This window comes from Pleuronectes platessa, chromosome 21 (genome assembly GCF_947347685.1).
Source record: "Pleuronectes platessa chromosome 21, fPlePla1.1, whole genome shotgun sequence".
NCBI classification, from domain to species: Eukaryota; Metazoa; Chordata; class Actinopteri; order Pleuronectiformes; family Pleuronectidae; genus Pleuronectes; species Pleuronectes platessa.
In genome coordinates, this window is record NC_070646.1 from 5941345 (window position 1) to 5964156 (window position 22812).

General features: G+C 41.3%; 2 protein-coding genes across 4 annotated transcripts; one reads left to right on the forward strand and one right to left on the reverse strand.

Moving 5' to 3' along the window:
- Positions 1-1262: 1262 nt before the first annotated feature.
- On the reverse strand, positions 1263-18117 carry gpam (glycerol-3-phosphate acyltransferase, mitochondrial). Of its 3 annotated transcripts, none has more exons than XM_053414065.1 (21): positions 17945-18117; positions 14190-14325; positions 13939-14058; positions 12911-12984; positions 11844-11957; positions 11563-11712; positions 11317-11416; positions 11061-11197; positions 10758-10857; positions 9249-9461; positions 8939-9052; positions 8730-8815; positions 7620-7732; positions 6645-6715; positions 6009-6276; positions 5689-5843; positions 5437-5514; positions 5180-5317; positions 4857-5046; positions 4652-4710; positions 1263-4517 (listed from the first exon to the last, which is right to left on the reverse strand). In XM_053414065.1, the coding sequence occupies exons 2-21, from the start codon at positions 14271-14273 to the stop codon at positions 4401-4403; spliced, it is 2481 nt and encodes an 826-aa protein (XP_053270040.1). In that variant the 5' UTR covers positions 14274-14325; positions 17945-18117; the 3' UTR covers positions 1263-4400. The 3 variants fall into 3 exon arrangements, with proteins under 3 accessions (XP_053270040.1, XP_053270041.1, XP_053270042.1); XM_053414066.1 differs by lacking the exon at positions 17945-18117 and adding an exon at positions 15831-16036; XM_053414067.1 differs by lacking the exon at positions 17945-18117 and adding an exon at positions 14831-15808.
- Positions 18118-19392: 1275 nt separating this feature from the next.
- Positions 19393-21893, forward strand: LOC128426618 (60S ribosomal protein L19). The gene is made up of 6 exons (XM_053413611.1): positions 19393-19451; positions 20774-20880; positions 20979-21101; positions 21243-21363; positions 21482-21592; positions 21699-21893. The coding sequence occupies exons 1-6, from the start codon at positions 19447-19449 to the stop codon at positions 21823-21825; spliced, it is 594 nt and encodes a 197-aa protein (XP_053269586.1). The 5' UTR covers positions 19393-19446; the 3' UTR covers positions 21826-21893.
- The last annotated feature ends 919 nt before the right edge of the window (positions 21894-22812 follow it).

Sequence of the window (22812 nt, forward strand, 5' to 3'; positions counted from 1 at the left end):
TGCATGTGCTTGCTAACCATCATTAATGAATCCAAATTCAAAACAAACTCCCCTAAATGTGGTGAATAACACGGTTTTAGGAAAAGTCAGTGAGTGAAATACATATGGGGATCGAACATAGTTCTAGTATTTTAAAAGCAAGGTAAAAATTACGTCAACAATTCTAGTGTAAGCTGAAGCTAGCAAGTTGCAGCTTGCTAGCTAGCAACATTGCACAGGTTACTAACTAACGTTGATAAACCCAGGTTTATCACACAGTTGAAACACAGCTTCTTACATTTGAGGATAAATTTGCATAAGAAGTTTCACTGTAGATGTCAAGGCTCCCGTGTTGGCTGGGAAATGCATGTATTTGACCCTTCTATTGAGATCGCGAGTAATGTTTCTCGGTTATTATTCCCGAAGTCCACCAATCCGAAACTATACTTTTAAAGTCCATATCACCAGGTTGCCTCATCAAATTCCAACATCCAATACACCAGATAGGATGCCAAGAGCATGTTCTACAACATGGGATCATCCATTTCTATCTACAGTAAGAGCTGTTCACATGTAAAGGGTTTTTATAAACTTATCTTAATTCTGTGCTCAATAGTTTCATTTTATTACTATTTTACACATCATCCAATACAATTTTCCAGGATAACTGTTTCAATTTCCATGTAAGTGTTCACTTTTGCTCAGTTTCCATGACTTTTCCAAACCTGGAAAATGAAAAAATAAATTCCATGTTTTCCATGGTTTCCAGGTACCGTGGGAACCCTGCGGGTTTGATCGCTCCAAGATTTCATTCTGTAGCAGGACAACAAGCTCAGAGAATAATTATCGGTGGTTCACTCTCAAAGTTGGACCTTTAAAATGTGTGAGCAGATTCACTGAGGAGAATACATGTAAAAAGTGAACTGATTAAAAACTAAAAATAACTATTCATGTCACCCTCACTTAAATTGTTAAACATACAATATTGGGTTTTAGGATCAAGCACCTTTGCCTCAATTTTCCCTTTTAAAAGCACATTTATTTTAAAATACAACTCCAACACCTAAATCACTAGGTTAGAGGAACTTCCCATAATTAAGCAATGTTAAGGAAAGAATTAATAGAATAATCCATAGAATGATAGTGGACAGTAAAATACTTATTGTATTGTGTGGTGTGCTGGTGCCGTGCAAGGTGCTGCTTCACAACAGACCAACCTAAACCATACTGAAACATTAACTGTCCCCCCCCTCCCCAAAGATAAGACAACAGACAAGAGACCATTGTTAATCTATCATTAATTTATTCAAAAACCATATAGAATAATGCCAATTGTGCTATGCTTTGAGGAAGCAAGGACAAAAAAAAAAGTGACATTTGTTTTTAGTAGCTGGTGATTCTTCTTTTAGTAACCACAGGTTCTCTGCACTTGTATATTTTTTCTTTTTAAGTAACAACCCACCTTTTTGAATTCTACACGGAAAAATATTTTTAACATGCACAAAAAACACACACAAAAAAAAGAAACAACGAAAGAAACACTAAGTGCATTAAAAAGGCACCTGCTCCCCAGATACAGGCATGATTTTTTTTAATTCTACAAAAATTTGTACATAGTAGTTGCAGTGGGATGTTGTTAATGCAGCTTCAGTCTCAACAACCCCCACGAACAGTTCATAAAAACTATATCATATCTGTACAGACTCTGGAGTTTCCTACAAGATCACACAAACCCTTCAGGGGACAGATGAGATACATTCAAGAGGTAACACATTTTTTTAGCTTCTACACAAACACATATTATGCTCTTCAACATAATTCACATACTAGACTGTAAAATACAATTCCCAGATTACGTGGAGTTCACATTGAAGAGTCGATGATTAGAAGGCGACCAGAGGAAACATGCAGTACAGTCTGTGTAGTGGTTTTGTCCTGGCGGTGGCGTCCCCTCAGTGTGTGTGTGTGTGTGTGTGTGTGTGTGTTTTGGGGGGATGGGACGTTACAGATTGTGGGCTCAGAGAAGCTTTACATGTCAGAGAGTTTCAGCTGAGTTCTCTGATCGCATTCCCACTTAAAATCACATACTTTTCTCTTCTTCCACATGCTACTGGTGTAATTTACCAATCTGCAAACAAGTACATATTTTTCTAATCGCAGGTTATTTCATACACAAATTCAAACTGCACGAAAATATGCAGTTTAACGTTAAATATAGCTGTAAGCTGGGAAGATTTAAATTAATTTTACAGCTCTTGGTATAAATATTAATTTATATCAGACACCCAATTCGTCTTATTGCCCAGACAGATGGAGAATGTTGAATTGTAACATTCACAATGTATTCACATTAAGATTTGGGTCAGTAGTTCCTAGATGCCCTCCTCCCTTTCTTATCAGCTGCTGTCAGCCTTATAGGACAACAACGAATATTAAACCTTTACACTCAGGATTTAGAGGTTAACACATAAGACAAGAGTCCTGTTGTGTTACAAACTTATTTTTCAATATAACATCAAACTACCGCAGAGAAATGTGCAGCTACTGTGCAGTGAGCTTCCACTGAAATGTTTTATTTTGGTAGTTACCCCCGCCATGAAGGTTATGTTTTAGCTCCAGACAGTTTGTTTGTCAGCAGAAAGCCGCCAAAACTATTGCAAAAACTTAGAGGAAGGACGGGACATGGGCCAAGAAAGAATCCATTCAATTTGGGGCAAATCTGGACAAAACGGCAGATCCAGGAATCTTTTTCCATCTTTCTTTTACCAGGCGAGCTAATGAATACAATGCTTTTTTGTCATTACTTATTTTGGGGGACTGCCATCTATGAGTGTGTATAATTTGGTGCAGCTTGATATGATTAAGGGGACTGTGGGGCCTTGGCGGAGGTATACGCTTGAGTATTCTTGTTTAGGTGTTTTTTTTTATTTTCATCATCAACGTCTTTTTTAATCCCGGCATGCCTGACACATTCTTTCTGACATGCATTTTAGAAAAAAAAAGAAAAAATTTAAATGATCAGAATCTACTTACAAATAGTTTTTTAAGTTTAACTATATATTTTACAATATAAATTTGAGAAAGTAGAACAAACGTGCTGAACATCTGGAAATAAACTGTTGAGGAAACTGTTTGTTTTTACTGCTTGTCAGAGCAGTCTTTGTTAAAATGTAAACAACTCAAAGTACAGTACAACAACACTATCACATCCTCACTAATAACTAACTCTCATAGACCTGACCTATTGTTCAAACGGGCACTTACAATTGTCTGAGTGAGTTTGCTCTCTCGGCAGAAGTCCGTCCCTGAAAATCATGACCAAAGAGTTTCTGAGCTGCGGTTCGATGCAAGGGGATGTGATGGCTGGTATCAAGTATTTTAAGAGCTGTGTGATGTAACATTCATTGAAAAGTGAAAAGAAATGTGTTGCAAAAACACAAAGACCGTTCGTCATCAAAACTCAAGATGAAATGTGGAACTGAATGCACTTAGATATAAGTTGGTTGAATGCACTTAAATACGGATACTCTTTATCTTAGGCTTCAACTACCCAGGACTTTGAACAGGTACATTTTGTATTTGCCGAGTAAATATTAGTAAATAGTTGAATTGGTTTTGCAGCTTATTGTTTTGATATCTTAAACTGTGAAATATGACTTAAATATACGTAGGATTAGATTTTTACAAATATTTTAGTGAATGGAAATTTGCATATGTTCGCATTTAGCAGGGATCCTATATCTCCCAGGGTTCAGCAAATCTCTCTATTTAAGTTCCCTATATTACTGATGCTGCCAGAGTGCATGTATTTAAATGCACTATAAACAGGAATTTACTTTCAAGACGTTATCGAACTACATTTCGTTTTCTACTGTATGATACTGGAGTGCACTGCAGATAATACAGCTTGACAAACAAACAGAAAAGTTAACATAAACACATCATCGTGGTTGTTGATTACGTTCACTATTATTTTAATGCATATTTAGCTTGTTAACTTGTGTTGGCGAAAGGCAGCGTGTTTTATTCAGATTGCTGTAAAAGTGTTTGTTTACTATCCTGCTGTATATTTTCTGATGGTTTAAAATTCTGATAGTATTAAAACCTCTTCACATCACTGGCAACGCTCAAGAAGATGCGGATCGTACCGAGACGTACCTCTTCAAAGTAACGACACATGTTGTGTTTCATCAGCTGCACAGTTCCAAGACAGGGAGTCACAGACAAACACACAAAAAAAAAAGGGAAGACTGGCTTCAAGTCTCTTCCAGCTAACGGCTAACAGTTAGCGGCTTTTGCGTGAAGGCACTTCCTGGTAAAGCGTTCCACAGAGTAGCACCTGGGATTGTTTTTGAAGTAACCAGTAGAAGCCCTTTAGTGGAAGGAGCCTGGGGTCTGGGCTGGGCCGGGAGGTGTCTTGGTCACAGCAGCGTGAACCCTAAGATGTACTGCAGGAGTTTGTTCCGATTGGCCTGAGGTAGAAAGGTGCTGCTCAGCTCCAGAGAATTCACCTTGTTCTCTCTTCTCTCCTTCAAGACCTACACAGGGAGAATAACAGGAGGAACAAGTTTAATCCAGCTGGAAGAACCTGAACGGCTTAACTTACACTAGTCACAAAAACAACAACCATGTAGCGCATCTCACTTTGGCCTGTAATTCAACACACACTTACCCCGAGGTCTTTGAATGTCCTCACTGTGTTTTTTACAAGGTAATGAGTTGCACTTTCACCTGAAATAGAAACAAATATATTATAGACATTCTAATATGCTATATACAAGAGCTCATTAAGGAAATCACTTTTGTAAATCAATGGGAGCTACTTCTATTCATAATATCTTTATTTAACATAGGAGTACAAAGTATTTCAGTGTTACCATAAGCAGCCACTCCTCTCTCTGTGCGTGTGAGCAGGTATCTGAAAAGCCTCTGGGTGTATTCGGACTCAGCCATTGGCTGACTCAGACTGTGGACAAAGATGGCAGCCCCACTGTAGGCCTCCAGCACTGGGCTGACCAGCCGCTGGAGGAAGATGAAGAAGTCCTGGTGCTCTGCAGAGACGCTCACCTGATTGATAGAAAGAAAAACAAACATGCAGCGAAAGTCAGTGATTGGAGCCTGTAGACGCTGGACAGTGCAAGTAATTAATGTGTCATGGTGGTGATACAATTGGATTCAGTTTTTAATCTCTAATTCAGACCTTGAGGTAGCGATCTCTTTGTTCCTCTCCAAAGTCACTGTCCTCATCCTCCTCGTCACTTCTCCAGGACAGAGGCTCGGGAAACTTCTTGGACCAAGGTTCCTCTGTGGGGCTGGGGCTCAGCTCCTCCTGTTCCTCCTGACAAACACAAATAAATGTTAAGACTATCTGGACCACTGAAGCAGCTCTTCCCAAGATGTTAACACTGACTCAACTTCCATCTAGTGTCACAGTAATTTGTGCGTGTTGAAACGGACCTCTGCTACGTAGAGAACCCCATACTGGATCAGCCGGGTCACTGCATCATGGAAAACCTGGTAAATCGTCTGACAGGGCTGTGGTGAGGATGAGAGACAGGGAAACAGGGAGGAAAACATTTAGATTTAATATGTGTTAAAATGAAAACATTTTCTCAAATCCGATATCAAACAGTGAAACCTCTGGACTTAAATTTCTAACTTGACAGACTGATCATGTAGAGTTTGCATTGTCAAAAACGTGGAACTTACCGGTGCCACCGTCACCTCGTACGTGAGGAAGTGGGAGAGCCCGGCAGCCTTGCGGATGAGTCTCTCCTGACTGAGAGGGAGGCTACAGGGACCACCGGTTGGCTGATCCGACTCGGACTCGACCAGCTCTCGCTGCAGGGCCAGGATGCTACAGGCTGCAGACACATGACGACAGAGATTTTAGGAGGGAAAACATTTAACCGTCAGCACTGGATAGTCTAACGATGACTTTTTAAGATTCATGAAGCTTGATGATAAAGATCAGTGATACACTAGAGTTAGCACAGCACAAGAATTAACAACTTGCTGGCTCGACGTACCAATGATTGCATCAGGAATGAAGACGTGGAAAAGGCCGTTGCTGTAGAAGTTGAGCTCGAAAAGCGCAGGTACACTTTGGCTGGGTGCGATCGTGAACTCGCCATTGCGATTTGCACTACTGGTCACGTTGACACAATTTCCAAGGAGGTGGAGGGCGCGCATCACCACGTCCTCAGAGTTCCCTGAAAAGCCCAGGTCAAAGTCCCGGGAGAGGATCTCCTCCTTCATGTTAAAGAAGTCCTCCACCAGTTTTGACAGCACCACCCCCTGGAGAGAAGACAAAGAAAAACACATGCTCAAAAAATTTGAAAACAAAAAACCTGGATGAACCCAGATTTGGAACAACTAAAAACTACAGCTGGCGTAAGTTTGTTTTATGCAGCAGAAAAACAAATTCCACTGTCAGCTTATTACATTGGTGTGCCTGCAGAGGGCAGAAGCTCACCACTAAAGTACAGAGGGGGTTGGTGTGCAGGCAGGAAGAGCGAGATCTCTTACTACCATGCAGGGGTAATGTGACATTTGGATCACCTTGGGGTAATGGAGGAAGCATGCAAACAAGAAAAGAGAGAGGGGAATTGGCAGGGGTGGGGTTGTTTCAGGGGACAGAGGGGAAATGAAAGGCAACCACTTACCTGTCTGTGTCTGTACAGGAGCAGACAGGCCACGATGTGGGTAGACATGATTGCTGACGACTTATTAGCCGCTGAGAGGTAGACACAAAGACAAATTTATTAGCACCACACAACACAAATATATTATCAAAGCAGAGATGATGGCAACTGTCATGAAACTGGAAGGAAGATGCTTGATCTCCAATGTCAATCAATCATGATAAATACATAAAACTTTATTCACAATTTATGTTAATCAATCAATCAATATGACAGATGCCATGTTCTTACAAATATTTAACACATCATAATAATTAGAAAATAGTTTCTGCTCTGTGGTTTAACAGACCACAATAAAATATGCCATGAACTAGATAAGTTATAGTTATGAGTAGGAGTGAAACATGTGAGAGTGTGTGTGAGGCTGAGGGGTTACTATTGGTCATTTTGAGATTAGTTCAGGTTTGGGAGGAGTAAAACACTTGTGAGCACTGGTACTGCATTCCTCCCCTCTTCTGCCTCTCTTTCCTCACCTTCATCCCATTGGCTAAAAACAACATGCCATCCAGCTGGGGACTCTGTGATTGGCTGAGGATGGGGAGGTGGGGGGAAATGCAGCTGAATTAGCTGGGGGGAACCGGTTTCCGTAGTGCTACCCTAGAGCAAAACGCCGGGAATGATGTGAAGCGAATGTACTGATGCAGCGCTGTGTTGGATTTCAATTAAAAGGGAGGGGGTATAATGGATAGCGTTTCATGAGAGCTGCTTTTGCTCCAGTTAGCAGGTGCACCTTTATCACAAGATGAGGAGGAGAGCCCTGCACTTAGACGTGATGGGGGCAGTGCTTCTTAAAGCACGAGCCATGGGCTAAATTTGGCATCCTGGTGTGTTTATGATGATGCATGACCTCTGATCATTCACAAATATTATAGACAGTCAGATTCATATTAAGGAATAATAATAATATCACAAGCTGTGTTTTTGTGGATTTCTTACTGAAGAGGACGTGCTTGGCCAGGTTGTTAATAAGTTGCCGTCTTAAGATGTCATCGGGCAGCTCTCTGTTCATCTGCTGCTCCTCCTGCCCCTGGAACAGCTGAGCATCAGGCCTGAAAGAATAAAGGTGGCAGAAAAACATGTAAAATTACAGGTTGACAACGATTTTAGTATTTCTGATTGATATGGTACACAGATTTACCCCAAATGGTATAGCCCTATAGGCTTATGGCAGCTCATCTAAGTCAGTCTCATTGTCTCTTGTTTAACAAGGGGTTATAAAATAAACTGCGGAAAGTTTGGATCATATTGAAAACCACCATAAACACAACGGTAACTTACTTGATGACCACATATTTACAATGTTTAATTAATAGTTTAGGCTGAGACTGCAAAAAACCTTGATTAGTGTTTTTAAATAAACACAAAGCGAAGAAAGAGATTCCTTGCTAAATGTAATTATAATTTTATCATTAATCTCCTCTTTATTTCCTGGCTAATTGGGATGGGACAATGCTGTCTATGTGGATGCAATATTTGACAGTGTCAGAGTTGCTATGAATGGACACAACTATCAGCATACACTTCTACTCATGGGATAATCTGATAATAATTCAGTTCCTGACTGTGGGTCAGGGAAGGTTAAGCGTTTAAAGAACAGAGTTAAACCTGACAGTAAATTAGTTGGATCTATGTCACCACAGTGAAGAGGACATACTTAGTAGGACAGGATTGTGGTGGCATCTATGTCACTTCTCCAGAATGTAAACAGCTATAATGTGTTAAAGCAAACAGCAGCAAGAAAGCAAGTGTGGAAAGCCTATTAATCAAGATGAGAAACAGAGAGGGAAATAGCTGCGGTTGACTGACATTATATAACGAAAGCTTCTTATTACGAGGGGACAGCGCTGAACTCAAGTGACGCATTCCGATCAACTAGAGTGCTGCGCTCAGATGTCAGATAACAGACCCTGCTGCGAAGAAGCAGGAGGGAGAAGTCAAGAGTGGAGACGAGGGGTCATAATGTTACAGGTGGGACAGTGGGACTCCTTAGAGCTTGAACACTGGGTGGATAAAGATGTCAGCGGTCTGGAGTGTGGCTACACTTACTGTGCAGAAATAATGATGGGCATCAAGGTGTGTTCCATGGACTCAGGGGCTGGAATATGGCGGTTTCTCTGGGTACCCAGGTATTCCTTTATTTGACACACAAAAGGATAATTAAGAAAAATCCATGTGACATCAATAACACAGCTTTTCATTATCGGCAATGATAAAAGTATTTATATTCGTCAAAAGCTGAACCTGCAATCAATCACCTTCAAAGAGAACGGCTGGTTGAAGTCAACCCGCACACAGCCGTAGTTCTTCCTCAGCATCCGGAACACTCCACACGCTATTCCCCACAAGCTTTCATTCTGCTTGGGCTTTCCCTGCAGGGATAGACGAGTTCAGACAGGAGCAGTTCAAACTTTGAAATACTCTGTCTCAAAACAAAACGCTCTTGTTTCGAGAACACATTGAAATAAACTCACAATTCCAGAAGCCATATACAATTTATTTATGGTGAGTGTGTTTTTTAACGACTTAGTAAAACCTTAGAAATAACCGTAACATCCAGGCACTTACCAGCTGCTCACTATTGTAGTTGCCCTCCAGGATGCGGTCGTAGGAGATCCCAACCGGCACCACCAGTACGTCAGGTATGGACCCACTCCAGAGTGCATCTACCACAAGGGACAGCATGCCTGCACGTGCTGTGGACGGCTTACCGCTGCGAGAGCGCGTACCCTCCAGGTAGATCTCCAAAAACTGCTGCTGACGCAACAACTCCTCAGTGTACTGAAGGGAGATGGATGAAACGTGCAAGTGAGAAGGGTGGGATGACGTTGAATGAGAAATGGTGGCACTGACTAGATGTTGGAAGTGAGACAAATGTGCAAAGACTGGGTGTGAAGGACAATTTGTGCAAAAACCTTCTTTATAGAGACACAACATTGACTCCATTACAAGTTGGAGGTAAAGCAAATTAAAAGCTGTGCAGCTGTTGTATATCCAAGTTCAAAATGAGTGGAGGTCAACAGCTTGACCGACCCCCCACCCCCATTCTCATCAACACATTGCAGGGTACTGAGCATGTGCCAAAGAAGCCATGTTGTGCATCAGTCTCCAGTGTGCAGTATGTACACAGCTGTCTGTCGCCATGTAGAAACTTTTTAGAGCAAAGGCTTTTCCCTGAAATAGACTCTAGGCTGTAGCATTTGGAATAAACTTGGAAGAGGACTGATATCCAGGTTTAGCTTGCACTAGAGCAGTGGTTCCCAAACTTTTTACAGTCTCGTACCCCTTCAGACATTCAATCTCCAGCTACGTACCCCCCCGACGCACGTATACAGCCTATAACACTTGAAACTTTGAAATTGTCAGGGATTTCAGGACTTATAATAATCGTAGATGACAAAAATAATGTCATCTACGAAATTCTTAAGGATCAATTAATCGATTGTCGATTAATTATGCCCATCCCTACTTTTGACTAACGGTCACTAACCTACCTGTAACTTTTTTTGGCAGTGTAATTATTTTGCTGAATATGGGTATTTTTGGCAATGCGAGTTGGCTATTCAGACTATTTAATATTGCACGATTATTTATAGCTCAGTTTGAAAATGTTATGGGCTTTTTCACTTTGAAAACGCAGATAAAATGTTCTCCCCACGTACCCCCTGAACCACTTCGCGTACCCCTTGGGGTACATGTACCCCAGTTTGGGAACCCGAGGCACTAGAGCAACCAGAGCTAGAGCTGCAAATGCCTTTTTTATTGCCTGTGCTTCTGGCTGAGGAGAAGTTTGCCTAATTACATTTCTGTACATAGGGATGCCAGCTTATAATGACTTTACATTGTTAGTAACAGTAATCGTGGGATCTGGATCGTTCCGGTAACTTCAACCCTGATGTCCTGGCTGTGCGCGTCTCGTGCTTTGAGTGACCAGGTCCTTAAAATTTGTGATGAGTGTTGGTGGATTTGGTAAAGTGAGTGCAGGTCGGCAAAGCTAGTGAAAAAGATCAGGTAAAGCAGATTTCCGCCAAAAAAGAGTTAGAGCGGAAAAATTAGATAAAGACTCTTGGGACTTACTGCGGTTAGGAGTGATCGGTACAATATGTCTTTCTTTCCATCTCCCGTCTCCTCCATTCTCCGCCGGATGAAGAATCCTCCCAGTTTACGGATCAGAGTGCTGGGAAAAAATATATATATTAATTTTTTTCCCTCTCCTGTAGCCTGTCACAGTTTAATACTTCCGCTGACCTAAGGAGGAATTCCTCCTGTCTTCGTTTTAATTAGGTTCTTTACGATTTGAGGCAGGTTAGAAAAAACAAGGTTTATATTCCCTTAATATCGCAATATAAAATCAGACACCAGGCTTCATGGGTCTGTTACCTGAGGATGGGGATGCTCAGGTTGTTTCCTGCTGCTATATGTGGAGCTTTGATGTTGTGACAGAACAGGATCAAGGTGATGAGCAGGTAGTCGATGTGGGATTTGTGAACAGGGAGGAAGACCATGGGCACATTTTGCTGGAACGATAAAGAAACATGATTTTTTACATAAAACAGACAATTTCTAATTGGGGACAGAACATATACAGATAATGGATAAAAAAAATCCAACTTCATATGCAATCATTACTACTAACCTCTGTAGCAGCTTTCTTGACCATTTCCAGCTGACCTTTGTGGATCTGTATGCTCCAGAAGAAACCATTGAATAGCCTCAGGAGAACCCAGCCTGTCAGCCTGAACGAAGTGAAGATGTAGTAGAGAGTTCAACATTCTGCAGTAATGTGAATTTGACTGCAGTCCGATCAATGACTCTACTCTGAGGTTAAGGTGTTGCAATACTCATCGGAGTAGCTGAGGGAAGATTTCTGTTGTAGATGTACCTGATGAAGGCCGGTGAAACGTTGGCCACCATCTCCTGGAGGAAGGCCCTGGCTCTCTGCTTCACTTTGCTAACAGCTTTAGGCTCCTGCCCAGGTTGGCTCGCTGCAGCCTCCAATTCTGTGGCTACCTGCACGATCGCAGTCTCCACCCTGGAATCACAAGAAGCAGAGCTCAAATATAAGGCTGAATCTTCTAGACTACAAACACTCCAAATAGGGTTTTATTCCAAAAAACAGCTACCACATACTCAGTATACTTTAACATGCATGTTGACACCTACCTGCTGTTGTTCAGCACATTGTCCACCACGTTTCTGGGGAACATGTCCTTGTTCACGTCTCTCTCCATCACAAACAACACATAACTCAGCCTGCGCGCCAACCAGCCCCGCTGTCTGCGAAACACAAACATACACACACACACACCGGTGAACACAAAGGAAGATGTAAAGAGGATTTGCATCCTGAAATAAACTGTGTGTGAAGATACATAGCTTTGTGTAGAAAAGTTGATTTAGAATGCGTAAACACACACACACACACATATATATTTGTCTCATGCATGTACATACACACACATACACAACTGAGGGTATAATCTAACAGCTCACAATTGACCATTAGCATGTTAAAAACAAAACTCAGAGTATTTGATTACATCGATTTCTTGGTAATTTAACACATTTTCTGCAGCAAGTGAGAAGCTCAAACTGACATATCCATTACATGCAGCCTTCACGACAATGAAGGTGGCTGTGTTAAGGTCAGTTCACACGATACTGACAAAATTCACAATACTAACTTATCCATTGTGAGCTCAGCCCATCCTGACTCTGGGATGTTTCGGTTTGTATGCTTATACAAAGCAGAATAAAGAAAACTAGATTCCCTTGCAATTTGGTGCACAATGACATATACAATAGTTGGGGGGGAAAGCAAGATGTTTAAATTCAAACCAATCTCATGTTTTTATAGTTTTGAAGTTGAGGTTTTGAAATATTAAAGTTAAAGTATTTTGCCTGTTAAGCTCCGGCAGTGGATGCATGCGTCAGGTGTCCACTGACAAAAACTCTTTCAATTATTCATCCCTCTACCTTTCCACTGTTCCACAGATCAGTTCACCTGACTTATCATATGAAGGTTGTTTGGAAGACCATTGTCTGTAGTGTATTCACTGTACTATACAGGAGGAGCTTCACCTATTGCTCTTGTTGCAAAGGCACATTTAAGGGGACATCCGACCCGAAGAAAACAGGCAAAGAGTTCACCAGCTGGTCATGAAGTTCATGATGCAAAATACACTGGAAAGGAAGGGATACCACGACAGCGTTGATTTAGTATTGTTTACCTTGTGTGGGTCTCATTAATGTAGATGACATTACGCAATCCCAGAGATGGAATACTCGGGTTGAACAGCTTCTCCTGTGACAGAACCGAAAGTGATTATCAATAAAACAGATACTTGAAGTTTCAACCAGGCTTCAGTGAATTAACTTAATGAATGACTACTGGCATATTCCATCTGATTTATTTGTCTTGGAAGAGTACTTGGCTCATTATACAGCTTAACAACCTTGGGCCATTGATGGAACTACTTGGGAAGTCATATGAAGTCTGGTATTGCTTTGTTATATTGATATACAGTCATTATTTTGCTCACTATGATATGTCCTCTGATCATATGGATATTATGGAAACAACCAAACAGATTAAAATATAGAAAAATGTGATACTAAGCTTAGTGCAGTTTGGAGTTAGAATAGAAATGTGTTAGGATTTATGCAAACACACACACATCATAGAAAAATCCATAATAATTTCAAAAAAGAAATCCAATTAAGAAAGTATTAAAATAAATAAATATGTACCAACCAGCAGTAAAAATACCAATGCAAAAAATGCATATGAGGACTCAGTGTCCTCAAGTGCCAATTCTGTCTTATCTGCCACTATTTAAAAGCTTTATAGACACGGGAGTTTATTCATTTCTAAATTGCTTCAACCTTCTGCAAGGGACTTTAAACCTCCTACAAGAATATGGGATGTGTCATTACCAATCTTATTGCCTTGTCCTAGTGTTGCCTGTTCATAAACATTCTGCAGGGATCTGTGCTCTTTAATGCCTGTAGTGTTTGGTTTTCAACTGCACAGAGAAGTTACCAAACCAAGCTGTGGTACCGGACCGAATTAAGCTCTCTAGGACTTCCTGATAAAAAAGTATATTTGTGCATTTGAATTACTCTGCACTCCACTACACTGCATATTAATCCCTTTTTTCTCAGTCATAAAAATTCATACCAAACGATAAACTGAACCCGACCAGAATCGAGCAAATGAATTGATGTTGGGAGTTAATTATCTGTGGTGTAACATTACCCAGCTCTGTGGTGTACAGGAGTGGCAGCAGCGGCCGACATAGGGCCTCTTTCTGTTCAGCAGGCCCTCCTTCCACGTGCTGGTAACACAGCGCAGGACTGAGGGGCTGGTACTGCGGTCCTAGAAACACAAAATCATTAAGGATATTCTATGTATCATTAACAATGCGGGGGCTAGATTCAACACCTAATCTGATAAGATGTTCAGAGCTTATCCTGTGATGGCGCTAAGAAGATAAATCTGTGGCTTACTGAGTCATCGTTGGGATGCTTCCAGCGGTTGCACCACTGCTCTCCATTGTTGACCTGCAGCAACAGGCCATCTGACAGCTCCATGTTCTCCGCTCTCTTTGCTCTCCCTCCAGGTCACACAGCACTAGCTGGCAAGCTGATGAAGACACAGGGATATCATGAGGTTACATTTTACATCTTAATACAGACATCACTCCAGGCAATCGCCAAGTTTAATATTCTATGCAAGAGATCAGATGCCAGAAAATGTTTTATATAATTTTTTGTCTGGTACCAAATGTCATTTAGTTTTTATTTCAAACCGACCAAATGAGAATTAACTTCAGACGAACCGCAGGTAGATTAATTTAAAACCTAAAGCGATTGAAGCGATTCAACTCCTGGACTACTTTTGAAATTTGCAAATTAACTACATCCCTTATAGCCTTAGTCATAAGTGCTGCTTGAAACTAATTTAATTTTTAGACAAATTTGCATTTAGCAATTTAGATTTTCAGAAAGTTTTAATTGTATTGTGCATGCAGCTCTCCAAAAGCTCCGACCTCTGCTGCCAGACGCCACCAGCCTCATTTCATCAATAAATTCAGAGAAACATCCAGGAGCTAAAAAGAAATGTGGCTCCCTCCCACACGATGCCTCACCCTGCGAATATGAGGTGGCTTCAGCTGGACCCGATTTTCCACATAGGTGAGGTTTACATTGTTAACCTACGCATCCCCATACACACACTTTGGATGGAATTTACAGGCGGGTCTGAGTGCTTCAAATAACCGACAAGGATTTGCAGCAGAAAGTGCAGTACGTTACACACCCCCAGCACCTCAGGGACCTTTGTGACACACTGGGTGGCAGCTGCCTATTATGCAACTCAACTCAACCATTTGCTCCTCCCTCCGGCACATCATTCATTCAAGTCTTTATTTGTGTCACACATGTGCGAGTGAGTCATAAATACCAGAATGCGACACTTTACAATAGCGTCAAAGTCTTTTTTTCCCCATTCAAGTTTATGTGGCAATATGTATTTATACGTAGTATTTTTTGAGGTGACGTTTTGGCGATTAAAAAGACTGTAAAATAGAACTTTATGATATTATGTGACCTGGAGTGACCACACATACAGAACACATGTTGTCCTACAGTATGCTGCTGATTGTCCTGCTAAGCCTTTGTTAAGCTGGAGGTGTGCCGCATCTGGGCCCCAAATACCTACAAACACAATTAAACACTGAGGTTGTTGTCTGTTGTTCCCCTGTCGTTTTCTGTCTAGTTCTAAGCAGGTGAATGATGTTGTGACTGCACTGGGAGATACACACAGCTTTTGGTCCAACATAGACTTGTCTGATGCAAAGTACATCAATGATAACAGCAAACCATAACCAACATATCCATATCTTTAACATAGCAACTGTAATGTGAACCTGTGAACTGTCTTGACACATCCTCTACATCACTGAATTCACAGGTTGCACAAAGTAAATCCTGGACTTTGTTTTGAATCAGTATCTCAGGTTCTTTCTGAATAAATCAAATTGAGGTCTTCCAAAAACTCAGGATAGAAGCAAACCAGGTTGTTGGGAAGCAAAAAACACTCAAACTTCAGAGAACGTGTTTGACATGGTGTGAACATCAAATACTCACATTAAAAAGAGCTTTTTACACATGTAAGGAAATGGCTGGAATCATGCTGAGCATTTAGCTGCTGTCCTGTGATGTGAAATCAAGTCCTTCAAACAACTATTTGCACATCAATAACAAAATACAACGCGCAAGGCCGACAGCGACAAGGTCAAAGTGCAGAAAGCATGCCGAGAGCACTCAAAACACTGTTCCTCATTCATAGGTAAATAGGTTAGCGAGTCATTTCATGAATGAAGGCTCTCATACCGAACATTGTACAATATGTGCAGCTTGAGGGAATGTGCATCCTCGTGTGTTTGTGAATAATAAGGTGAAGGTGATAGACATGCATCCCCCTCGGGGGAAATAATCCAGCAGGGAGTCAGCGCCTTTTGAACCATTGTCCTCTGGTGGTGTTGTGGTGGGAATGTGTGATATCCACACTGATTATAAAGGTCCAAAGGGGTGAATGACCGGGAGTACTCCACTCGATGGGGTGATTTAGTTAGAAATAATGAGCTGTTTGGGATTAGGTAACAGATGGAGGAAGTCTTAATAGAGCAATAAAGTTCACATTGAAGTTAATAAACTGGCAGTATCGGGTAAAGTAATAAAAGATATGAATACGAGTAAATCGTGACTTTTCTAGTCTTCACAGGAAAAAAAAAATCGTGAAATCCATCTTATCACCAAGAGTCATATTGAATTTTAGGAGTATGTCAGCACAATCAGTATTTCTTGTCTTTTTTTAGAATGCATCATTATCAACAATGAAGTTTGGCAATATCGGCAAATAGCCCCTTGTCAGCTAGATAGCTGCTTCCAATATTACTTCTGGAGCACACAGAAAATATCCAATAATATAGTCTGCTGATGTAAGCTTGGCTCTTTCTTTGCAGACATTTTATCGTGCTATTAACTTTACGATCAAGTAAGACAAACAGAGAAAAGAGAAGTAATAGTGCTGGGAAGGGATACGGCCAAAAATGACATCATGATAAGAATCTGTTGATGTCGATAATTGTGTTGATCAATGTCACTTTATCATTTATCTTTAAAGACTGATTATTGCTCCTGAGTGAAGATTGTGGTTTTAAACTCTTCTTGGTGGAGAGAGAATGACAGACAGGTGATACAGGCACACATCTTACTACTTACTGTGAGGTAGATCACATATGTGTTAAACCTCCTCACTGTGCTAAACAACATATTGATATATATGTTTGACTTAAGATATATTGCTTTTGATGGTTTTGATGTGATAATTATTGATTGTTGCATGGTATTGTTTGATTGCTCATAGCCCTCATAACAAAATGGTACAATCCACTATTAATCTCAATATGCTGGAGAGAGAGCAGTAATCGTTTTTAAAGCTGGCTTACTCTGACCCAGACGCTTTATAATTTTCCCTTTTTAGACCAACACTAACACTCCTGTTCATACGGTTTCCAGGATTGGGTTAATCCGTGACACACGCTGCAAGCTGTCTGCAACAAGCAGGTCAAGCAGGAGAGTGGATGACAGATGGGCTGTGCAGATACAGTGTGGAGCAGGGGAGAGGGGGGTTGGGTGGGCAGACAACAATGGCCCCGGACAGGCAGGGGCAGGACAGCCTGGTGTCTGGCCGGGCTGCAGAGGGGGACACGCCGCTGTCAGGTCTGAATAAAGCTGGATCGTCGAGTTATGGATGGGTCCCGTCACCGCGGGGCTCGCGCTCAGCTGACCAACCACGTCTCTCAGCACGTTGCACATGGCGTGCTGCCGACAGGGAGTCACTATAACCCGGTGCAAGGCTCACGTGTCAGCGGTTAATTCCGTTTCTATCACGGGAGCAAACGTAGCAAGTCAAGGTTAATAAAAACATGCCGTCAGGGGTCCTTTAAACTCCCGGCTAATGCTGTGGTTAACCGGCTAACGCCACGTTAAACCGGTTAAATCCCCCTCGGTGTGATAAAGCCGCTACCGGTGGCTAACGTTCCCCCCGGGGGACGTCGAGCAGCGAACCTCGCGGGGGCTGTTGTTGTCGTTTCCCGGACAATAACCGCGGCGCCTCGGTGACAGTTACCGATGGGGGGTTAGCGTTAGCCCGCTAGCCAGCCGGTGGTCTCCGGGGAGGACGACACCACACTCACCTTCAATGTCGCGTTCCGCTGGCTCATATCTCACAAATATCCCCGTTTGACTGAACCGCAGCCGGCAGCAGCGTGGAGCTCCCCGGTGTGTCGGTCGCGTTGGCCCGGCTCTGCTCGGGACGGACCGGCTCAGCTCCGACAGATCAAGATGTGACGAGACGAAGAAGAAGAAGAAGAAGAAGAAGCAGCAGCAGCAGCAGCCACCAAGCACACGGCGAGGGTGCAGTTCGGCCAGCGAACAGAGGGGGCAGCGTTCTGCGTGTTGTTTTTGCTTCATCAGCTGTGACGCCAGATTTATGTTCAGGGGTTGAACTGTGAGGATAAGAGCGTATTTATATCATTCCAGTCATAACAGCTTAAGATTTATTCATCCACTCCTATATTCATTCATATATTTATATTATTATTATTTTATAAAAGTTTATTTAATTCATCGACCAAACAAAACAATTGAAAGGTTCAGTGTGTAGAATTTAGCGGTGAAGTTGCATGCTGCAGCAGAACACCCTTACAAGCATATAGGAGAACCTGTAGTAGCCTTCAGGTGTCATTGAAACTCAAAAGGTTTCTAATTTTCCAGTTTGGACAACTGGGGGAAAAAATGGTGGCCTCCGTAGAGAGGACATGCTCCTGATATGTATAAAGGGCCCATTTTAGGGTAAAGAAACAACAATTCGTTGGATTAGGATAAAACACACTGGTGAAAACCTCAATGATTATTTTATATTCAGTTTCTACCAAAAGATCCTGTTCCTCTTTAAATGCAACCACAAAGCTAAAATCTAGATTGAAAAGGAGCAGAAAGAAGAACGATCTTGTATAATCCGCCCCCCACAGCTCACATCCCACTGTTAGTTCCTGAGTTACGATTCATTTTATACAATTCAAAGAATCTCATATTATGATTCATCTGTCAAAACAAATCAGGACGAAACGTTGCATTTCCTCAACAAACTGGCTTTTTTTTAATAAGTTTGTTTTAGATTATTTAGTTTCATTGTTGAGATTGTTTAACAATCCTACTGTGTGTGTGTGTGTGTGTGTGTGTGTGTGTGTGTTTGTGTGTGTGTGTGTGTGTGTGTGTGTTTCTCAAGATGTAGCACTTCAAAAAGGTAAATTCACTTTTATTTAGAAATAGACTAATACAAAGAGCAGGTTTGTTTTAACTACAGTCAATTAAACGTAAAAAGACCTTTGGAGGTAGCGCCCCCTCTAGTGGACAGACATCTGAAATACATCCTATTGGACCGTACCACTGTCTTGTGATGAGGGGGGACGGGTCAATCTAATCACTTAAAATAGTTTTAAAGCAGAGTAAGCTATGAATGTCAAAATAGATAATAATATTTCAAACGAAACTTCAGTGCTTACAATCACAAATAAAATCTGCCTTCATTCATAATTTCCTGATACTGCTAATTGATTCGACCACGTGATCGTCGTTATAATATCAAGTCCCCGGACTTCCGGTTTCTTCAGTTTCTCAGTAGCTAGCAGCAGCCATGAGGTAAGAAACACGCATCACCATTAAATCTATTTATACTCTCAGCAAACACTTAACATGGGGGAAGTTCTGTTAATGTAAAAACATGGCGGCCTATAGTTCCGCTCGGTGTGGAGTGAATTCTTCTATATTTTATGTGAAGTCTCCTCGGGGCCTATGTTGGTGAGCTAGCTAACTTAGCCACGTTAGCCGGGCTAACATGTCACAACATGCTACTGAAGCACAACAGCTCCTCGGTGGCTAACCAGTCAGGAACTGGATCTTATTTTGAGCGAACACGGTTAAATGTCAGTCACGCCACTGTTAGCTGTTAGCTTCCTCCAGTGTACGGGTTTGTCTCTCTGTTGAAATTCAGTTAATATCATAACACGTCCAATCAATCACATGTCTGCTACCTCCTTTTCAACCTGATCTACCTCAACTGCCTGCGGCTGCTGACGACCTGTATCACGTAAGTTAGGGTTACTTAAGGCTAAACGAGTTGGATTTAGTTATTCAGCATGACCTGCAAAACACAGGGAAAGTAATTTATAAATAAGAAATCAATGACAATTCAACCTACCAGTACTAGGACCTATTGAGACAACCAGCGGACGTTGCACCTGTCCTGTAAATAAGTTCACATCTAAATTAAAGTAGCAGGTGTTCTTGAATTATAAATACTTGTTGTGTTTCTTTATCGAACGTGATTCTCCATTTCCCAACCAGATTTAGAAATGCAGAATTGACCTCACTTGCCAATAACCTTGTCTGTCAGTGCTAAAGTGAGTAAAGAATTGACAATTTAGTGAAAGTATTTTAAGCACAAATAAAAACCTGGATTGTTACCTAAATTATTCAATTGATTTGAATTCGTAATTTCAGGCAATGAAAGATTGTAGATATCAATGCTTATGTGTGATCTTCACTTTAAATAAACTTTTACTTCTATGAACCCTTCAAAAAATGTTTGTGCCATTTTAGGTGCTTCACAATTTACTGATGAGACAAGAATAGGACAATTTTAAAGCTTTAATAACAATACAAAGATTTGAAAAGAAGAAAACACCAAAAAAGATACAAATATACTATACATATTACTGGTAGTAATATTTTGTTAGGAAAGCAAATGGAATAGAATTAAAATAGGTTCATAAAACTGGCTGAAGAGGTTTTAAGCTGGCGTGTAAAGATTTCAACACTTTCGGCTGCTCTCATGTCTTCAAGCAGGCTGTTCCAACAGCTTGGAGCTTAAAGAGGGACCCCTTCCAAGTCTCATATGTTCATAGAAGCTCCTAAACACTATGCATTTTTTGCTAACTAATATTTCTCATTATTTTAACCAGCATGCTCAGGCTCCAGAAGCGCTTGGCGTCCAGCGTCTTGCGTTGTGGCAAAGGGAAGGTTTGGCTAGACCCCAACGAGACCAATGAGATTGCGAACGCAAACTCTCGTGAGTTTTTGACTTTGCCTTCGATAGTTCTCAATTTGTTAACCTGTGTAACTCAGCCCCAGAGCTCAACCTTTGTCTATGTTGCATTTGTCCTGCAGGCCAGCAGATCAGAAAACTGGTGAAGGATGGCTTGATCATCAGGAAACCTGTGACGGTCCATTCCCGTGCTCGCTGCCGCAAGAACACGCTGGCACGCCGCAAGGGACGTCACACTGGTTATGGTGCGTAACTGATTCACAAGTAATGTTCCTGTCCATTTTCCACCTTTCCCATACTGTAATTGCAGTATTAGAAAAATGTATGCCCATGGGTTAACGTTGCGATATCTTTTTAAACAATATATGTTTGTTTCCTCCAACCAGGTAAGAGAAAGGGTACAGCCAATGCTCGTATGCCAGAGAAGCTGTCCTGGATGAGGCGCATGAGAATCCTGCGTCGTCTTCTTCGTCGCTACAGGGAGTCCAAGAAGATTGACAGGCACATGTAAGTATGAACTCCAGCGCTCATTGCTAATGAACAAGAGACAGTATTTTCTAATCCAATTTTCAGGAAGGGCTCTTTGTTCTTAGTGTCACTCTGAAGTATTTACTGTTTCCACCAGGTACCACAGTCTCTACCTGAGGGCCAAGGGTAATGTCTTCAAAAACAAGCGCATCCTGATGGAGCACATCCACAAGCTGAAGGCCGATAAGGCTCGCAAGAAGCTTCTCTCGTAAGTCCCTCTTTCATTTAGATCTGTGTTATTATTTCATGCCATAATCTTTCATTTGTCTGGAGCTAATTTTCTCTCCATTTCCACCTTCCCTTCTCTGATGCAGTGACCAGGCTGAGGCTCGCCGCTCAAAGACCAAGGAGGCCCGCAAACGCCGAGAGGAGCGTATCCTGGCCAAGAAAGAAGAGATGCTCAAGACCCTGGCAGAGGAGGAAGAAGCAGCAAAGAAGTGAATCTAAATGGATTTTTCTTTCTGTCTCAGATTCACTGTTTTGTTGGTTAATAAATTTGGACAAATGTATCATTGTTATGTGTCTGTTTGTTGTATTTATATTTAGTGACTTAATTGTTTTAGTGTAATGCTGTGATTTCTATTTGAGACTTTTTTTCCCCCCCCAAAAGATAATTACAAATCTACAAAGTGTGGTTTGATTCACTCAGGTTAAAATTACATAGAAGGCTGTTAAAAGTTGACACATAAATCTCGTTGAGTAAAAAGTAGGTTTAACTTTTAATGGATTTGTTTAAAAGTATAAGGTATCATTCAACAGGAACCTCAAAACCATAACAATGGATGAACCATGATCTTTTTTTCTTTTGGGGATTAATTTAACTTATTTTTCTCAAAAGATAATGATGGAGAAGTTCTGTTCATAGGGATAAAAGAACGTTTCTTCTAGACTTGTGTTGTCATGTCAGCAGTCCAACAGGTGGCAGCAGACTACAACATTCAACTCAGCTTTAACTTGTCGGCACAATCTCAGATGTCCATATTCATTTCAATCATGCAGCTTTTTGAACTCTAAATGATATTTACTAATCAATAATCAGTTGTACCCAACCCAGGGACTTGATCAGTTTAACAAAATTCAATCACATTTCTACAGCCATACCACTGCACTGCTGTCAGAAACAAAGACAGGTGGTTTTACCAGAGCAGTTGCATAATCCAAATGATTATCTCTGATTTACATTAAAACCATAGATTTATTGCATACAATCATTTCCCTCATGTCTCAAAGTGTAATGCCCATTCTCCAGCTAAAGGAATCCTAAGTAGCTCGATAATATGCCTCTGAGTTTTGTTTTGACATGCATCTTTTATAAAGCACGTCCGTCTATATAATGGATACTGATTTGCACATTAAAGCAGAGCTGCCGACGCTCCAGCCTCTCTCACTTCTCGCTCAGGCCTTGAAGGCTTCTCTCTCTGTCATGCT

Bases quoted from the DNA above. Each gene is read 5' to 3' on its own strand.
- LOC128426618 (XM_053413611.1), top strand. The intron at 20,881-20,978 runs GTGAGTTTTTGA...TTTGTCCTGCAG, and splicing joins GATTGCGAACGCAAACTCTC to GCCAGCAGATCAGAAAACTG. The intron at 21,593-21,698 runs GTAAGTCCCTCT...TCTCTGATGCAG, and splicing joins GCTCGCAAGAAGCTTCTCTC to TGACCAGGCTGAGGCTCGCC.
- gpam (XM_053414065.1), bottom strand. From the start codon at position 14,273: ATGGAGCTGTCAGATGGCCTGTTGCTGCAGGTCAACAATGGAGAGCAG. The intron at 5,515-5,688 runs GTAAGTTCCACG...TCCTCACCACAG, and splicing joins ACGAGGTGACGGTGGCACCG to CCCTGTCAGACGATTTACCA. The intron at 5,047-5,179 runs GTCTGAATTAGA...TCTATCAATCAG, and splicing joins AAAGAGATCGCTACCTCAAG to GTGAGCGTCTCTGCAGAGCA.